At 42.2% G+C, this 19,438-nt stretch overlaps 1 protein-coding gene across 5 annotated transcripts in view; it reads left to right on the top strand.

Moving 5' to 3' along the window:
- Positions 1 to 5,975: 5,975 nt before the first annotated feature.
- Positions 5,976 to 19,438, top strand: part of KBTBD12 (kelch repeat and BTB domain containing 12) — a 65,761-nt gene continuing 52,298 nt past the window's right edge. For 4 of the 5 annotated variants that reach the window (XR_004001220.1, XR_004001219.1, XM_030569206.1 and 1 more), the window contains exons 1-3: positions 5,976 to 6,047; positions 15,134 to 16,319; positions 16,591 to 16,861. Coding sequence is in view for 3 of the 5 variants with exons in the window: in XM_030569206.1 (XP_030425066.1) it covers positions 15,250 to 16,319; positions 16,591 to 16,861 (1,341 nt within the window). In the remaining 2 variants the exon portion in view is untranslated. Of the gene's footprint in view, positions 6,048 to 13,419; positions 13,442 to 15,133; positions 16,320 to 16,590; positions 16,862 to 19,438 lie in introns of those variants that run through there. The other variant, XM_030569205.1, reaches the window with a different exon arrangement.

Raw genomic sequence — 19,438 nt, 5'->3', positions numbered from 1 at the left:
CAGGATTGAACTGGAATTCTCCATTCAAGTACCATAATCTTTCTCTCTAAAATATATCTTCACGGAAATAGTCTTGTCTCTACAGTAATATAAATAATTAATACTACTTATCTGTTTTTGTACAGAATATAGCGTAATGGGGTGCCAGTCTACGATTAGGCTCTTGGTGATACAAGTATACTCTTCCTGACTCATTCTTCCTGCAACCCTCTAGTGTTCTGACATTGTAAGTGTATTGCATTAACCTGCTCCTAATCTGTTCAGCTGGCATCTGGTACAACAGTCAGCTACTCTGCTTGTGCACACAGGCCCTGGTTCAATGACATACTTAAACACGTGCTTTACTATAAGCATGTGAGCAGTCCATTGTCTTCAATGGAATTACTCACCTGCTTAAAGGTAGGCACCTTGCTGAACTGAGGCCATAGTGCTGTAGATGATTTCACAGGGGAAGCAGTAGCATGCCCCATGTCCTAGAACAAGAGTTCTCAAACTGGGGGTCGGGACCCCTCAGGGGTCACAAGGTTATTACATGGGGGGTTGCAAGCTGTCAGCCTCCAGCCCAAACTCCACTTTTTCTCCAGCACTTATAATTGTGTTAAATATATAAAAATGTGTTTTTAATTTATAAGGGGGGGTCGCACTCAGAGGCTTGCTATGTGAAAGGGGTCATCAGTACCAACGTTTGAGAACCACTGTCCTAGAGAAAAGGACTGAACTCTAGAAGAGAGAAAATATTCAGTCACCCTGGGCCACATGTGGAGAGAGTCTGGGCAGCCCTTTCAGTGTATATGCTGCACCAGTTTAGACTCCATCTAGACTTCCTTACGCCTTCTAGACCCATGTTCACTAACATGGAACCCAGATGTAGTCCACCCCAACCCACAGATCTGGAGCCCCAAGGAACTCCTGTGTAGAATCTTCTGTGGGATCTCTAGAAGGGAGTGGACAGGCCAGGGAGCCATTCACAGAGGTGAAGGGAAGCCTAGGGCCTTATAATTTTAGGGTAGAACTTTGTGAACCCGTTTAATGAAACACCTGTGTGAAATTATGAACTTGTCAGCTCGGCAGACAGGAGCAAAACCACTGAGCAATGACAGGATTGATACTGAGTGAAGACAAGGTTAAACTAGCATGTAGGTCTGAATGTTTGAATGGTGGCAGTAAAAGAAAGTGATCAGATGGTAATGACCCTAGATTGGAAAGGAAATTAAACTATGCTGTATTTTCTGAAGTGGGTATAAAAAGGTGACCAAAAACCCCCTACAAAAACCAACTAAAAGTCATAGTTGCTTGTGTAGCTACCTGTCGCTAACAATGACATAGAGAAGAACTATATGTATGAAAGACTTGCATATATAGCAAATAAGCTACACTCAAAACAGGTCTTTATTCATGGACTAACTGTAACTATATTGCATTCAATCCTGCTCTCTTTACTCAGAAAAATGTACTCCCTGGAAGTCAATGTATGTTTTTCTTGAAAAAGGAGGGCAGGATCTGGTCCATACAGCTTGGTATTCACTAAAGAGCAATGAGTGGAAAGAAAATCCTCTGTTCATGCCAGTTACATGGAAGTTAGTATGTACTGCATGGACAGTGCCATGCAAAACACCACACCAAAGTCCCAAACCCAACCAGGATTTCTACTCCTTTATAATATTTACCTGTACATCTGCCTTTTTATGTATGTATCAGTCTTTGTATATATCAGTATCAAATAATACACTAACCTCTGCACCTCTCTGTAAAGGCATTTATATTTTAAAAATGTTAAAAGAATCACTTATTTGTCCTATTATCACAAGTGTTTTTTCCTTTTGCTGTTATTACTAATTTGCTGAAGTTAAGTAAAAACGTTAGTCCTCACCCACTCCTTAGTCAGTTATAGTATACTTATAATCACCATGACAACAGATAATGATCTCATAAAGGAAGGATTATGACTCAATTGTATGAAGAAGAGGAAGATAGGGTAGGTTTACACTGAAGAAGAGCTTTAATTTAAGCAGAAACATTTTAGGCCTGATTCACCACTGTGTTACTCCAGTTTTACACAGGTAAAACACCACTGATTTCAGTGGAGTTACACTGGCATAAAACTAAAGTATTATAGTGATGAGTCAGGCCCCTTGATTAATTTCAATTAATTGCAACAGAAATATTCAGAATTACATTAATGACAAAAATAAATTTGTTTGAAAAGCCTCGTTTTTATGAAACAGGCTCATTATCCAAATTAGCTCAAGAAATGCACCCAGAAGTGAAACATTATTATTATGTCAGCAATATGATTTCAAATAAATATAATTTATTACATAAGCAGTCTGTGTTAACTACCAAGATACTATAAATTGTTCCATTAAATAGGGGAGCAAGGCAATTTGGGGGATATAGTTCACTTTTATCACAGCTGTGGTTTTTCATCCCCAGTCTAATGTTCCTTCTTGGCTTCTAAAAAATAAAGTGTCAGACTGGATATTTTTATTTCTAAGATAAAGCTGAAGTTTTAACAAGAACAATCTAGTAATTTATACAACCATATATCCATGTAATGTGGTCAACAGAAAAGAGGAGCAGGCATAAAATTTTATCATCTTAATTTTTTCTTAGTTCAAGTAGAAAATTCTATGGCAATTTTTTATATATGTATTTTTTGATGGGACAATCATCTTAAAAGCAAACAAAATCAGCTGTAGCAGCTCAGTGTGCCTGAGTGTTCTTCCTGGTGCTTTTGAAAAACCTGTGATAACAAACCACTGAATGCAAGTAGCGGAATAAAAAATCTTGGTAAAGAAACATATTTCAGTTTCAATTTTCCAAACTATTACAATTAATCAATGGTGTGTTTAAAAAATAAAAAAGGGGGAAAAAGATTTTCAGTATCATGAGACCTGCTTTAATATCCCTTTCAAGTAAAACTGTAGGCATAAAATTAATCTCTTGCGTGACCTTAATTCTAAGATATATCTTTTCTGTCCTTGCTTCAAAATATATTAAGATTTAAATGATTGATCGAGGGCCTTCAGAGTCTCCTCTAATTTACATTGTTTTACATTGGTGGAACTATATTGGCTCATATCCTCAGCTGGTGTACTGTGGCTTCATTGGCCTGGCCTCTTGACATCAGGGGATTTACTCCTGATTTACACCAATGTGAGAGGAGAATCAGATCCTCATGTCTTCATATTTAAATCTCTAACCTAAAATGCCCTTCCCTTTTTTTTCTGCTCAGAGCTGAGAGTTAAGGTCTCAAAGTTCAACTTTGTTTAGGAAACACCCCAAAAACCTTTAGTTTTAAATGTAAGCAGAGTCAGGATGAGCTCTACCCTGACATCTGGTGGAAAGAATTTCAGAGAGTGTATTTGCATAGGCACACCTGCCCCATCCCAGGCTGCTGAGCTGTGGGACTGCTTTGTGACAGAAATGACTCAACCTCAGTTGGGTGGTACTTGCAGGACAAGGCAAATGGGTTCCAAAACGCAGTGAATTGAGAGAGGCTGGGGGCAGATATCTGTGCCTGATGGTGTAGGTGCCTTGTGGAACTGGAAGCACCAGTTCCACCCACTCCTCTGTCCACTGTAGAATGTCAGAGTTGATTTTTTTATTCTCTTAAGAATCTAGATACAGGTTATGGAGCTGAACTCACTTTGGGCTAATAGTGCACTAGCACTGGGGCTCCCCTACTATGAGCTGTGATCACTAAGAATTGAAATCACTAATGAGCTGGAATTACTGAGCTGAGAGCACTGAGTACTGTGCTAACTAGTGGGGGAGCCTGAGGCTATATGGCAGAACAGAGCAGCTGGCAGAGTGGAGTGGAGCAGTTTGTGGGACGGCTGGAGCGGATCACGGGACAGATGGTGGAGCAGAGCAGCTCGCAGAGCGGAGTAGCTGTGGGACGGGTGGAGCGGCCCGCAGAGCGAGCAGAGCCGAGCAGTTTGCGGGGACAGCTGGAGCAGCTCACGGAGCGGAGCGGAGCAGTTTGTGAGGACGGCTGGAGGAGCAGAGTGGAGTGGCTGGTAAAGCGGAGCAGTTTGTGGAGAAGGCAGAAGCAGAACCCCACGGAGAGGCAGGGCAGTTGGCCCCAGACCACGTAAGGTGCCCCTTTCTACCCAGGCTGGGGGGAGGGACCTCTGCAGATAGACTCTCAAACTTTGGGGCTGCACTGACCCAGGACAGAGACTTTTGGATTGTGGGACTTTTCGGACTGTGGGTAATTTGAGGGGTTGCTAGACTCAAGAGCCCAGGGAAAAGGACATGGCCCAATTTCCTGGGGTGGGTTTGGTCTAGGAACTCTAGTTGAGGTGTTTTCCCAATTTAATGTTTGTTGTTTATCTCATGTAATTAAACCTTTTCTGCTACACCGAGACTCTGTGCTTGCGAGAGGGGAAGTATTACCTCTTTGAGGCGCCTAGGGGTGTATGTAAGATTTTCCCAGGTCACTGGGTGGGGGCTCGAGCTGGTTTGGCATTGTGTTATTGAAACGGAACCCCTGGATACTGAACCCGGGCCTTGTTGCTGCCAACTCAGAGGGGCAGAAGGGTTACATAAAAATTAATGCTTCCCTTTTAAAAGCGCCCAATGTCGCTTACTGAGCTTCCTCAATTTTAAGTGACCTGGTAAGAGCAGATGAGAGAGACAAACGGCAGGTGGGAGGAGAAAAAGTGCCTCTTGGACGCTGCAAAGCCATTGTCCCTGATTCTGAACTGTGTCCAAGCAGAATGTAATGCAGCTTAGGGAGTGGTTGTGGACCAAATGATGATGTTCACCACCTTTCTGGCTCCCTGAATTCTGGGGCAGATGGAGACCAGTTTGATCTCTGGCCTAAATTAGAGCTACCTAAAGGACCATTACAGAAGCCAAGAATAAGTGGAACAGAAAGGTGTTTTAGCCCAATGCCCGTGACAAGCCCTCTATGTCAGGGATTGTAAATGGGTGACGTAAAACTATCATGCGGCCTCTGTGCCTTCCAGGGATTTTCCTGAACTGGGGAATAACCAAGGTAGTTGGAGTGGCACAAAGCAGGAAGAATGGAGTTGTGGGTGCAGAGTCAGAGTCAACAGGCCTGAAGGAGTTCATACCTCTGTAATATAGGAACTGCAAAAGGCACCATAGAAATAAGAGAATATTCTGTACTGACAACACAGTAAGGGCCAAATCCCACCATCCATACTTAACAGGAGTTGTGCACATATATCTGAAGAAAAAGTTTGGCTCTTAGAATTATGGCTGGAACTCTACCCTTAATCCGTCACTATGGTAGGTCAAACCCTAGTGTAAATGTGCTTGGCACAGTGGCATCCCATACAGAATCCTACCGTATCAGAGCAAGAGTAGAACCATTTTCTACTGAAGCCCCAGTCCACGTTTCCTTTAATGTGGGAGTGGAGAAAGGCTGATGGATCTGTTTAGGACGGATTTATAAACTTAACTTTCTCCAGTGAGAAGGTGCAGTGGCAGCTGTCTGGTCACACAAGGATCCCAATGTTTTCTTACTAGCTATATGTGGCTGATGACAAATCAGTTAGTGGAAGGAAGCGGGATAGTGGGAGACGCCAGTGCCAATCCAAGGCCTTTCATTTAGTCCTAATGTACTCTGCATGTGGAACCATATCAAATGCCTTACTGAAATCGAGATAAATTAGAAAAAACTTTTCAGGGGGAGGGATAGCTCAGTGGTTTGAGCATTGGCCTACTAAACCAAGCATTGTAAGTTCAATTCTTGAGGGGGCCACTTAGGGATTTGGGGCAGAATCAGTACTTGGTTCTGCTAGTGAAGGCAGGGGACTGGATTCAATGACCTTTCAGGGTCCCTTCCAGTTCTATGAGATAGATATTATTATTAAAACGGCTCCCTCTCACAGCCAGGAACCCAGCCAAGCCTAATAATAACACTGGCTCCCTCTCTGTCCACATGAGGCTCTCAAATAAGCAGCAGCCATATGAGGTATCTCTTTCACTTCCATTTGCCCCCCTTATCTCTCTCTCACACAGTCTCCCAGACATATGCAGATCCAGAGGCGTGGGGGACAATAGGGAGAAAGGTAAATATATCCACTCCCATCTCTAGGCACAAGAGAGAAGGGGATTTGCTGCTGAGGCTCACAAGCAGTGAGCGAGTCCCACTGTGGATTGTTGCAGGGGTGTTATTGTCATGGACAGGGTTGGAGAGGCCCTGAAGATCTTAGGGGGCCACATAGGGATGTCAAAACTGGGGCCCATTGGCAGTTACATGAGGCAGATAAATTGGAGCCCTTTGCACCTGTTGGGTACCCCCTGGAGGTGCTGAAACAAAGGCCCTCTCACTTCCATATAGGGCTCTCTGTAGATTTCAATATGGGCATATGGGACTCATTCCCAGGGATATCAATATGGGAACCCCTGAGAACAAAACCAGGGGTCTATTTGTAGTTATATGGGGTTTGCAGCAGATGTGAAAACAGAGACTCTCTGCAGATGTAGAAACTTGGGGGTCCCAGTGCTTCACACACCAATATAGGGACCTTTGCACTCTCTGCAAATCTGAAAAATACATGCACTTTCAGCAAGGGCTCTTGGAGAACCAGTTGCTCTGCTGTCTAAGGATTTGCATGTGCCTAGGTTTGACCTGGACTATGGAGTTCTGAATTTGTAGTGTAGGTGTGTCATTGTGGGGCTGTTCGAGATTTACTGCTATGTTGTTGCCCTGGGTTGCTGGGTTGTTATGGGTTTGAAGTGTGGGAGAGGAGGCATATAGCTCTACAATGATATTTGCCTGCTACTGACTGAAACTAAAACTAGGGAAAGTTATAGGAAAGGATAGATTCACATAAATTGCACAGTAACTAGTGAAATGCTGACGTCAAGAGGTCAGGGTTCTACAACTAGCAAGCTATTTGAATTGCACTGTTGATTGACAGATGTTAACTCTTAGAACACTAGCATTTGCTAACCAGGTGACTGCTCTGGTAAGTAAAGTTTTTCAAGTAATTATTGTCAATTATATTTCACAAGTTTTGCCAATTTAAAAAATGAAAGTGGAAATTGGTTTATACAAATTATTAAATTACATGTGTTGTAGTCACAAAATAGTCCAAACAATTTATAAAAGCAAAAACATGAATAATATTTCAAGCTTTCCAGTATTTTCTGGTATATCAAACATGTTTATACAAATGAAAAGAGAAACTTGAGAGCTTTGGCAGATGGATTTAGCTAACAGAGGAAATTTTCGAAAAATGGACTTGTTTTCTGAATACATCATTTTCGGTGTAAAATACTTGTGTATGCACTTTTTGTGCACTGTCACTTCTCTGTGCAAATGATATTTTTATATACGCAAAACCCATCTGCAAAGTGCAATGCAAACTGAACAAAAATGGGTTTTGTGTGTATAACTTATATCGCTTTCATGTACCACTGATTAGTGCACAAAAACTGCCCACACAGGAATTTGCTTGTGCTAATTTTTATGTGCACAAAGTCCCTGATCTAATGCCCAGTACAGTCGATGGGAGTCTCTTCATTGATTTCCCAGGGTTTTGGAGCATGCTCAAATTAAAGTCAGGCGAAGGCATAATTGTCATTTAATTCCTAGCTCTTTGATATTTATGAATCTGTAACATTTTAAAGAAAAAAACATTCCTCGTACACCTCTACCTCGATATAACATGACCCGATATACCACGAATTCGAACATAACGCGGTAAAGCAGTGCTCCAGGGGGGGCAGGGCTGCACCCTCCGGTGGATCAAAGCAAGTTTGATATAATGCAATTTCACCTATAACGTGGTAAGATTTTTTGGCTCCTGAGGACAACGTTATATCGAGGTAGAGGTATTTGCTGGGAATGAATCAGTATGAATCTAACTCCACTTCAGGGCTAGGGTGAGCAGACAGCAAGTGTGAAAAATTAGGACAGGGGTAGGGGGTAATAGGAGCCTATATAAGAAAAAGATCCAAAAATCGGGACTGTCCCTATAAAATCAGGACATCTGGTCACCCTAATCAGGGCTCTGGGCTGGCAATAAATGCAGTTCTCAATGTCAAAACTTTTCAGGATCACACACCACACAACCCCTTTGAAAAGCAATCAAAGCATCTTCAAATGTCCACTGATCAAAGATACAGCCAACAGTTTGTGTAGCATTGTAAAATGCTAAAAAACCCATTGTTAGGTGTTGTGTTGTTTCTCCAAACCCAAAGAGCAAAACGCTATGTTAAGTCTGAATTATTTTTACTTTAGTTTAAGAGAGCAACAAAACCAGGAAGAAGAAAAGTAAGTGTCCATGAGGGCAGAGCCAGCTCCAGGGTTTTTGCCACCACAAGCAGCAAAAAAAAAAAAAGAAAAAGAAAAAGAAAAAGAAAAAGAAAAAGAAAAAAGCCGCGATCGTGATCTCTGGCACTACTGCCTCCACTTCAGTCTTTGGTGGCAATTTGGCGGCTGATCCTTTGCTCCGAGAGGGAGTGAAGGACCCGCCACCGAATTGCTGCCAAAGAGTCGGACGTGCCGCCCCTCACCGTTAGCTGCCCCAAGCACCTGCTTGCTGAGCTGGTGCCTGGAACCAGCCCTGCATGAGGGAGCAGTGTGTGCGTGTGTGTGTCCTCTGTAGCAATCTGACCTGAACGTAACACAAAATGGCTGCCAGTCTCTGCTGACAGCAGTTAGCATTTTAAAAGTACAATACACACAAACAGGGTCATAACAGTTACATAGTTATATACATCACAGTAGCGAACACAAGGTCAGGTACGCTGTTTGTCAGCGATGGTCCTGGGGTTTTTTAAATTAAAGCTGTCAAGCACACCATGTGCACACTGAAGATCACTAGGGAGCCTATCAAGAGCATGTTCAGCAACAAGCTTTCTAGCAGAAGCCAGCCCATGTGTGGGGTGCATAAGAACTCACATTGCCTAGAACTGGGTGAAAATAAATATGTACTAAAGGGTTTCGAAAAAAGAAATGAGCAAAATACACTCACACTGTATGTTATATGGGCCAATCTCATCCCAAAGACAGAATTCTACTTGCAATGTCTACAACCTCAGAAAAGTTTAAAGACTCATCACCCCCACCCATTCCAGCTCAAAGCAACTCAGTGCAAATCACCTAGAACAATGAAGAGACATACTAGTTATAGGTCTGATCCAGCTCCCATTTAAATCAATGTGAGCCATTCCTTTGACTTCACTGGGACTTGGATCAGGCCCTACGGGCATAATTTTCAAAATGCCTGTGTGACTTAGGAGCCTATGTCACAATGAAAGCCTAAATCACTTTTGAAAATGGAACTTGGGCTCCTAAGTCATTTAGATGGAGGTTTTATAGAAAGTAAAGCCCATTACTAAAGGCCATACAGTAATATAATATTGGCAAAGAGTTCTGTGGCACCTTCTAGATTAACAAACATATTGGAGCATGAGCTTTTGTGGGTGAATACCGACTTTGTTGGATGCATGTTCTGGAAATTTCCAGAGAAAGGTATAAATATGCAAGCAAGAATCAGGCTAGAGATAACGAGGTTAGTTCAATCAGGGAGGATGGGGCCCTCTTCTAGCAGTTGAAGTGTGAACACCAAGGGAGGAGAAACTGCTTTTGTAGTTGGCTAGCCTTTGTTTAATCATGAGCAGATGGTGTCAAATTTGCAGATGAACTGAAGCTCAGCAGTTTCTCTTTGAAGTCTGGTCCTGAAGTTTTTTTGCCGCAGGATGGCTACCTTTAAATCTGCTATTGTGTGGCCAGGGAGATTGAAGTGTTCTCCTACAGGTTTTTGTATATTGCCATTCCCAATATCTAATTTGTGTCCATATAATATTGGGATTCTAAACACACAGTTTGTAATGTTATCACCCTGATATTGATTTACATCTCTAGTGGCTGCTAGCCAGGGCATAAAGCATGTGTAATCAACATATTTTCTTCCTAGCTCATCAGAGCATAGAAAACATAAAGAATATGTAGGCAGAGGCCCCAGTTCTTGGCTTTGACTGAGCAGTGCTTTGTACAGAACCCAAAGGAAAATGGGACAAAGGAGGCTTTTGTACCACCTTTGTACCCTCCAGATTCTAGGACTGGCCTGAAGGCTGCTCTATTTTACATCTGACTGCCATCTTCTACAAGGGCTTCTTCTGGTGGCTGGGAATTGTTGGAGCACAAAGGTAATCCAGACACACCTTTTTCCCTCAGCCAAGCTGCCTGTGTAGGGGCTGAAAAGGAATGACAGACTCACAGTGCTGACTCTACTCCAATTGAGAAATCTCTCTATACAAGGGAAATTTTGAGGGGATGGGCAGCTCTACCTGGTTTTCAGTCCCTCTGCACTGGAGCAGCGCAAAGGGGCTGTAGTGGAACTGAGAATCAAGGACAGAGTACGCTTACAGTGTGACAATTTCATAAAAGCTGGGAATTCAAGATTCTGAGATCACAATTGTGTATTTATTTATGTTTTTAACTGTTCATGCAGCACCCTAAAGCCTCGGAGAGGGTAAGCTTTAGTTTTTGCATAACATGATGTATTATTATTATTAATAAGGTGCATTTCACAACGAAGAATATTTAATTAAACTAACAAAACGGGTAAAATAAAAATAAAGGTAGCAGATGAGAATAGGAGGTAAATCAAGAATGTTGCTCTGAAATAAAGTAACATTTGCAATGGAAGATTTGCAACTAGATCCATTTTTCAGAACCAAAAAATATGAAATCAGCAAACAAGGCTATAAATATATTTCGGGCGTTTGGTGACCTTACAAAACACTTGAGCATTGTACTGGAAGTTTTATAATGACATCCAAGCCCTTTGCTTGATATAAATACAGTATCTGGCTGCAATTTACATTTGTGTCCCATTTATCCTTTCTTTAATATAAATGTTCCATCTTTTCCTTTTATAAACCAGAGCAGAAAGCAGAGCAGCCCCATTTTATTATTATCCTTTTAATAACCTTTCCAATAGTGTATGTGAGAGTAGTAATGTCCTTCCAGTTACCTCACCTAAATGAAATGTTAAACTAAAAGCCAGGAAGAGAATGATGGTATTGTAGCTGAAGCATAAGAGTTAAATTCTGGATCCACTGAAGCCAATGAAAGAATTTTTTCACCCTCAGGTTTTTTTCCTTGTTCATCTTCAATCTTACTTAGTAACCTTTCAGTTCTTTGTGCAAAGTTTCCTCATCTGTAGAATGGGGAAAAATCCCTACCTCACAAGGGGGAGGTTGCAAGATTTCATTCAGTAATGTTTGTGGAAGTGCTTTGAGATCTTTGATTGGAGGAGGCTAAAGAAATGCGCAGTTCGTATGAGGAGAGATAAATATTATAACTTCAGATCTGAAAAGTGTTAACTGCAGTTAAAGTTGAAGTAATTTTATTCCTTCTTCATAACAAAATATAAAAAAAGGCAGCTCCTACTTAAAAAATCATTTGCTATTCAACTTTAAGGCCCAATTAATCCTACAAGCCCTAGGCAGAACTCCCAGTGAAGTCAGCTACTGGATCAGTAGTGTAATGGGTTCTCAAATATTCAATTTCAATGTAAACAGCAAAAAGTGGCTATACTGTCACCTTTGTCACCTTTCACAAGCATAGGGCCCAGTCCTGAGGTCCTTTTTCATTCTCCACTAAGTCTTTATTCCAGCAAAATTCTCACTTCTTTTCACTGAGTACAAACTGAGTTATAAACTCAGAATTTGGCCCTCAGAGATACTACAAAGTTATGGTTTGTTTTCCAGATACATTTTTAAAACCTGCTAATAATCCTGATCCATTGCTCAAATTTGTTGTGTTGAGCTCAAGACCTGGAAAATGGAAAGAAGTGACAAAGTCAATTGATATGTCTGGCCGTTACTGTAGGTTCAGTGTAAGAAATCCACATAACTTGCTAAAACAGCGTGATGACTAGTTATGCAAACATCTTAACTGAAAGCACAGTCCTGGGGCTGGTACTGTAACTGCACAGCCCTTCCTCGCTTGGGAGATAATTATGATTTCTAAACTTTGACACTACAGAGAGATGTGGACTCTGCTGTGAGGAGCCCCTTAGTGGATATTTTGATAATTTCATACACTTATGTTTTTCATATTAATGTCTTTTTTGTTAACGAAAATGAGCCTACAGCCTAGAGTCTTCTTGTTAATGCTACAGGGAGGTGCTCACCACAGCTGCAGACTGAGATCCTGCTCGTGCTTGTGTATAATGTTTCTTATTTGAATAGTCCTATTTAGTGTTTGCAGGATTTGGGAGCAGGTTTATGACCGTCTTTATGACAGCTTTCAAACATGGCTATACCATGGCTTTACAGCCTGTCAACAAATCACTTACCCTGTAACGTGATTCCTTAACACAGTTCTGTAACAGTACTGTCTCATTATCACCCTACAAACAAAAAGTGTGTTAAAACACTGATGCCTCTAGATATGACAGATACATGTGCATTGGCACAGATTTACAAGGCCTCATTCTCCCCTCACATGGGTTTTATATCAGTGCATCTCCAAGTACATAGCTTTTACACTGAATTGGGGGGGTTGTGAGGTACAAAGAAAAAGATTACAAAACCACTGTGTCCTTCACATTTTTTCTGTTTGGATAAACATAAAGATACAGTATATAAATAATTAAAATTCAATTAAAATACCATCTGGGACCAATATAGATGGCACCAAACCTTGTTAAACGATGTCACTGAGCTACGTTAAGGCCTTTGGAAAGGTTGTAGCACACAGTTTAGAAACATGAGCTGGATTCTCCCCTCAGATACCCTGGTGCAAATCAGTAGTAAACGGAGTTACGCTGGTGTAAGACAATGCAGACTCAGGCCCATTGTTTAGTCCCAGGCCCCTTCCAACAACACTACCAGATCATATTTTAAGTTAATAACTATGTGGGGAGGAATGGCCATGTTTTAACGGTGTTCTCCAACATGGTAAATGTCATAGTGCAGGCAGACAGGACTGTATTTTGAAACACTTGGGAAGAATGGAGGTCCTCAGATGTGATGGTGACGGGTAGGTAGGTAGATAGAATCTAACTCTCTCCCTCCATTCCTCTTTCTTCTGCTTTCCCTCCACTGGTTCTGATGTTCGTCCTCCCCTCTCCCCAGTGCACTGTCCTCAGATCTAAGAACAATCCCCTACCCTGTATATCCCTGTGGGTCTCTCCCTACTTCCTGCAGCCTTTCTCCCGCTCACCTGGGGTCCTCCTCCCCTCCCTTGCCATGTGAGCACCAGGTCTAAGGTTGCCTCTCCTCAATGACATCTTCTCTGCCTGCCCTACTTTTCTCCTCAAACCCACAGAGAAGGCTGCCTGCAGAGGGAGAGGCAGGGTGGTATCTGCTACTGCACCAAGTCGGAGGCCGCCTCATGGCTGTCCCTGCTAGTGGGAGGACAGAAGTGCAGGGATTTTCTCTCAATACTCTTCTGTAAGCTTGGAGCTGAGCCGAGAGATGCAGGGGGGACTAATGGGTAAGTGGTGCCACCCAATGTCTGCCGATTGCCCATTACGTCTTTGACCCCAGTTTGAGCAGAGAACCAGGTCTGTTGTGTAAACAGGCCCTTTTTATGGGCTTAGTGGGCTTGAATCTCTACTATCTTGCATTATGTACATTTACTCTGGTGTAAAATTATAGTGAATCTGAATTCTTCACTCACTTGCATTGGTGGTCATGTTACCCACACAAAACTCCTGCTGAAGTCTTTAAGGAACAGTGAGCACTGAAGTGTGCCACTGATGGACTAGATGATTTCAAAATGACAAGCCGAACTATAAGGTGACGTTCAGCATCTGCGAGGTGGACTGGTTTTCTTTAGGGGTGTGTGTGTGGGTGTGTGTGTGTACTGAAGCTTGAAGGCCTGATCCATGGACTTTTACAGTCATTGAGAATCTTTCCATTTGCTTTAATAGACTTTGGATCAGGCCCTAAGAGAGGTGACAGCAGGGAGCTACAAAAGAGAACTCTGAAAGGAAGGTTTGGGGTTTCTTTTTCTTTGACTGATAAGAAAACTGAGGGGGGAAAGGGAAAAATTACTGAACCTTAAAGATCATTTGAGGTGGCCTTTGTCTTTGGAGAACACTGACTCACAACGTGTTATTCCAGTTATTTGCCAATGTAAATACCCTGAAATCAGGTCCTTTGTATTTCATTTTTATATCTGTGACATGTCAGGAAAAAGGGAGAAAAACCATGAGCCAAATGGCATAGAGAAAATTATAGTTGTTGAAAGTACATTTTTTCCCTTGGAGTTCTATCACATCTAAAACTAGTCAAAGTAGGCAAAAGACTTTAATTAGGGATCAACCCTGCATTAATTGCAGTCGCAGAACTCCCACTGGGTTGCAGAGTTTGCAAGGCAAATACTGCAACACTGTGTTAGCCTATGACAGCCTGAAAGTGATTCTAAATGGACTGTAAACAGAAGTGAAACTGACGAGTTGATTCTCAAAATCTAGGCTGAGATAAACGTAAAAGGTAATGGTGACAAGTACATTTTAAATTTCTTTCAATTTGAATAATCTAAGGTGTGAAACCTATTTGTCACATAGGTAAGGTCAATAAAACATGTGACTTTGAACCTGACAGCATACGTCAAAATCGGCTCAATTGACGAGCGTCATTGTCAATACCCATAACTGATTTTTAGGCTAAGCAGAAACATGGGGCAAATTTTCAGTTAGCAGGTAGCTGGATGTCTACACATAATATCAGTAAGAGTTTTGATTGAGTGAGGCCTGGAGGACTTGTCCTTGTAATTTTAATTCCAGTTGGGACATAATATTTAATCTCTTGGATCTCTCTAAACAATACCATAAATACTTGGTAGCATGCATTACATCATGAGAACATTACTGTAATGCAATATTTTTTATATTAAATGCCAGTGACCAGTCAGAATATTAAAAATATGTATCAATTTGAGATGCAAAATGAAAACTGTATTTCATTTGTTCAGGCATCAAAAATGAAAGTGAAAATGCTATAGTCCTCATCTTGGAATCAAGCTCAGTTTGAAAATGAAACTGTTATACATGTTCAAGTATGTATTAATGTTTTGTAACCTGTCCTCTAGAAATGCTTACTATCATTAGGATTTAACAGCAAAATTCAATTGTCTGAGGATTTATTCTTATAAGAAAATTATATGCTTTCCTCCCCGCAGAAATATTTTATGGTGACAGCATATCACTTTGAGAGCAATCGAACATGCAAATAGACCTTCCAAAAATCAAGCAAGTTCTTGAAGAGATTTAAAAATAGAAAATTTGGAGTTTTATCATGGATCACAAGACCGAAGGGAAAAGGAAGCTGCGACATAGCTTGACTTTACTGGATCAATTAAACAGTATGAAAGAATTAACACAAATGATTGATGTGGTCCTTGTAGCAGAAGGTGAGAAGTTCCCCTGCCATAAACTGATATTGGCTGCATTCAGTCCCTATTTCAAAGCCATGTTTACCTGTGGCTTGCTTGAATGCACCCAAAGAGAAGTGGTGCTCTATGACATCTCATCAGAGAGTGTGTCCATAATACTCAACTACATGTACAGTGCAGATTTGAACCTCACTAATTTCAATGTCCAAAGTGTTGCTGTTGCTGCATTTTTTATGCAGATGGAAGATGTTTTCAATGTGTGTCAGAAATACATGATGGACCATATGGATGCTTCCAACTGTGTGGGGATCTACTATTTTGCAAAGCACATTGGGGCAGAAGAATTGTCTGATCAAGCTAGACAATATTTGTATCAGCACTTTGCTGAGGTGAGCTTGCATGAAGAAATATTAGAGATTGAAGCACAGCAATTGCTGAGTCTCATAAGATCAGATGATCTGAATGTATCCCGGGAGGAGAGCATTTTGGACTTGGTCCTTAGATGGGTGAACCATAGCAGAAAATCACGTGTCGAGCACCTGATTGAACTCCTGAAGCAAGTGAGACTGGAACTTGTAAGCCCTTCTTTCCTGGTGGAAGCTCGGAAAAGGAACACGGTGCTTCTGTCTAATTCAGAATGCCATGATATGATTGATGGAGCATTAGAAACTATAAAGAAATCCAACCACCCCTCTCTCAGTCTTCGCTATGGTATGGAGACCACCAGTCTTCTACTTTGCATCGGCAATAATTCTCTGGGGATTCGATCAAGACATGGTAGCTATGCAGATGCCAGTTTTTGTTACGCTCCTGCAACACAAAAGACTTACTTCATTTCCTCCCCGAAGTATGGTGAAGGTTTAGGATGTGTGTGTACCGGTGTTGTCACTGAGAACAACGATATTATAGTGGCAGGGGAGGCCAGTGCTGTCAAAATGTCTAGACAAAAAGCCAAGAACATTGAAATTTATAGGTGTGTATCCTCAAACGAGAGGAAAAAATTAATCATTGTTTTAAAGTTAAACTATAAATAAGGTTCCTGGAACAGGAAAAGGCCACTAGAGAAAGCATTCTCCCCATATGTTTGTATACAGATTTCAGTTACCCAAAGCAATTTGTTACACAGGGCAATCCGTCCCTCTCCCCGAAACACTGAGGCATTTCCTTCTATATTTAGGGCCAAATTCTGACCCCTGATATGATTTTATCACAACTACAGTTTCTAACTTTGGATTTTCCTACAGGTACCGCGGTAGAGGAAACCGGTTTTGGCAAAGTTTGTGCACTGCTCAGTTTCGTGAACTCTATGCCTTGGGCACTGTTCATAATGACCTGTATGTCATAGGAGGGCAAATGAAACTGAAAAAACAATATCTGGTCACAAACTGTGTTGAGAAGTATTCCGTGGAGCAAGATAGCTGGAGAAGCGTGGCGCCTCTTCCGGTGCAACTGGCCTGCCATGCTGTGGTAACAGTAAATAATAAACTCTATGTGATGGGAGGCTGGACACCACAGGTAAAGAAGTTTACTAATTATTTTATTACATGAGAGCTAGCTAACCTGGCTTCTGTGTTGCCTAACTATATGCCTCTTCTTACATAGTTAAAATACCTCAATTATAAGCAAAAAATAAATTGCACTCATTCCTCTCACATCTTTAATGGGAAAATCAAGCAGGCCATGGGGAAATAATGTCCATGTCATATGATCTTCAATTTATATGCTACCTGTAATAAAGGCAGTTGTTTCAAAGGGAATTTCTCAGTGAGAAAAAAATAAAAAATGCACCCTGTCTAAACATGATTTCACTCACATTCCATTTTTACCAAGGGCATGCCCTAGGTGAAACTTCCACCTTGCGCCCTCCCCCTCCCCAAGCCCCCGCCCTGAGGCACCCCCCCGTGGCAGCTCCCCACCCCCCACCCTGAGACATGCCCTTCGCCTCAGCCCACCCCTGCCCCTCCTCCTCCCCGAGCATGCTGTCGCTGCTTCACTTCTCCCACCTCCCAGGCTTGCGGAACCTAAGCTGACTGGCGCCGCAAGCCTGGGAGGCAGGAGAAGTGAAGCAGCCACGGCATGTTCAGGGAGGAGGCAGGGCAGGGGTGAGCTGAGGCGGGGAGTTCTCCTGCGTCCTGCCCCCCCCGCCCCTTACTTGCTGCAGGTGGCCATCCTCGCGCTCCCCTACCCCAGCTCCTTCTGCCTAAATGCCAGCAGCGACCAGGGCAGCCAAAGATCCGGCCGCCGCAGTCACTGCCGAAGAAAATGCTGCCCCCCCAATCCTAACACCCTAGGCAACCGCCTAGGTCGCCTAAATGGTTGCACTGGCCCTGGATATGTCTTCGCTACCCACCAAATCAGCGGGCAGCGATAAGTCCAGCGGGGATCGATTTATTGCATCTAATCTAGACGTGATAAATCGACCCCCGAGCGTTCTCCCATCGACTTCTGTATTCCAGCTCGGCGAGAGCCGCAGGCAGAGTCGATGGGGGAGTGGCAACAGTTGACTCACTGCAGTGAAGACACCACGGTAAGTCGATCTAAGTACGTTGACTTCAGCTATGTTATTCACGTAGCTGAAGTTGCGTAACTTAGATCGATCCTCCTCCCACCTCAGTGTAGACCAAGGCATAGCCCTGAGGTAAATCCTGAAGTCCTTACTCAGTTTTTAATCCAGTGAAATATTAATTAAAAATAAATCATGGTGATAATTATACTTAGCTCTTCCCTGGCACTTTCACATCCCACTAATTAATAATTGTCCTCTATAACTTTTCTATCAGCAGCAAATAGTTGTGTTTAAGAGATGCAACAAATCCTGCATCTTGGCACGGTGTTAGACTAGATCAGTGGCTCTCAAACTTCATTGCACTGTGACCCGCTTCTGACAGCAAAGATTACTACACGACCTCAGGAGGCAGGACTGAAGCCTCAGCCCACCTGAGCACTGCCACCCCAAGTGAGGGGGCCAAAGCTCAAGCCTCACCACCCCATGAGGGAAGGGGGGCAAAGCCGAAGCCCAGGGCTTCAGCCCCAGGCAGGCGGCCTGTAACGTGAGCCCCACCACCACCCAGAGCTGAAACCCTTGGCTCGGCTTTGGCCCCAAATGATGGGGCTTGGGCTTTGGCCCCAGGCCCTAGCAAATCTAACACCAGCCCTGGCGACCCTATTAAAACAGGGTCGTGACTCACTTTGGGGTCCTGACCCATAGTTTGAGAACCTGTGGACTAGATGACCCTTGCAGTCCCTTCTGTCTCTGTGGTTCTATGATTCTAAGACATGGACCCATACTGGAATCCCATACTGGAATCCAAAATCCAACCCCTATAAACTCTGGTAAATTTCAGGTCGAAATCCATATATAAGCTTCACAGCTCTGCTCCATTTCTTGGGGAAACTTTTCCATATTTTAGGTGCTTTTTTAATAAAAAGTTAAAACTTTCAGTGGAAAAGCAGATGCTTTTCATCAAAAAATTAGTTTGGTCACAAATGCAATTTTCCATCAAAAAATGTGTTAGACGTTATGTGGGATATTTATAATATATGTTATTGTCTGTAGGATATTAAAAATGTGATCACATCTCATTGGTTTGGGACCACTTTTTAGAAAAAATCTTTAAAAATTTAAGCCTAAAACATGTTCAGAAAACACAATTTGCATCTGTTAAGATATTCTGTGTGTAGAAATCCCTAAGGAGGCAACAGAATGATAAGAGAGTAGGTCTGACACGGAAACTGAACAAAGATACTTTCTCTTTTTTAAAATAATTAAAATACAAGAACATACGTAACATGGAAAGAATATGGCTGTAAAAAGCTCAAGCTGGATGGTTTGTAATATAACAAAGATAGATATTAAGGTAGACACCCAGCTTTTGTCTAGCTTGATAGCTCTCTAAAACTAAGAATTAAAATGCCTGAGAAGCTATTGTCCTGAATATTGAGCCAAGACTGGTAAAAATACAGGCACCTGGGAAGTGATACCTGCCAACTAGCACTTTCTGTGACAATTCATGAGTACGTATCTATGCATACAGTTGTTTGGGATGAGCAGTTTAGCATTAACTCATAAGGAGTTACATAAGAATCTACCTG

Source organism: Gopherus evgoodei, chromosome 7, assembly GCF_007399415.2.
Source record: "Gopherus evgoodei ecotype Sinaloan lineage chromosome 7, rGopEvg1_v1.p, whole genome shotgun sequence".
In the NCBI taxonomy this organism is placed as follows: Eukaryota; Metazoa; Chordata; order Testudines; family Testudinidae; genus Gopherus; species Gopherus evgoodei.
This window is presented reverse-complemented; position numbering and strand designations above follow the sequence as displayed.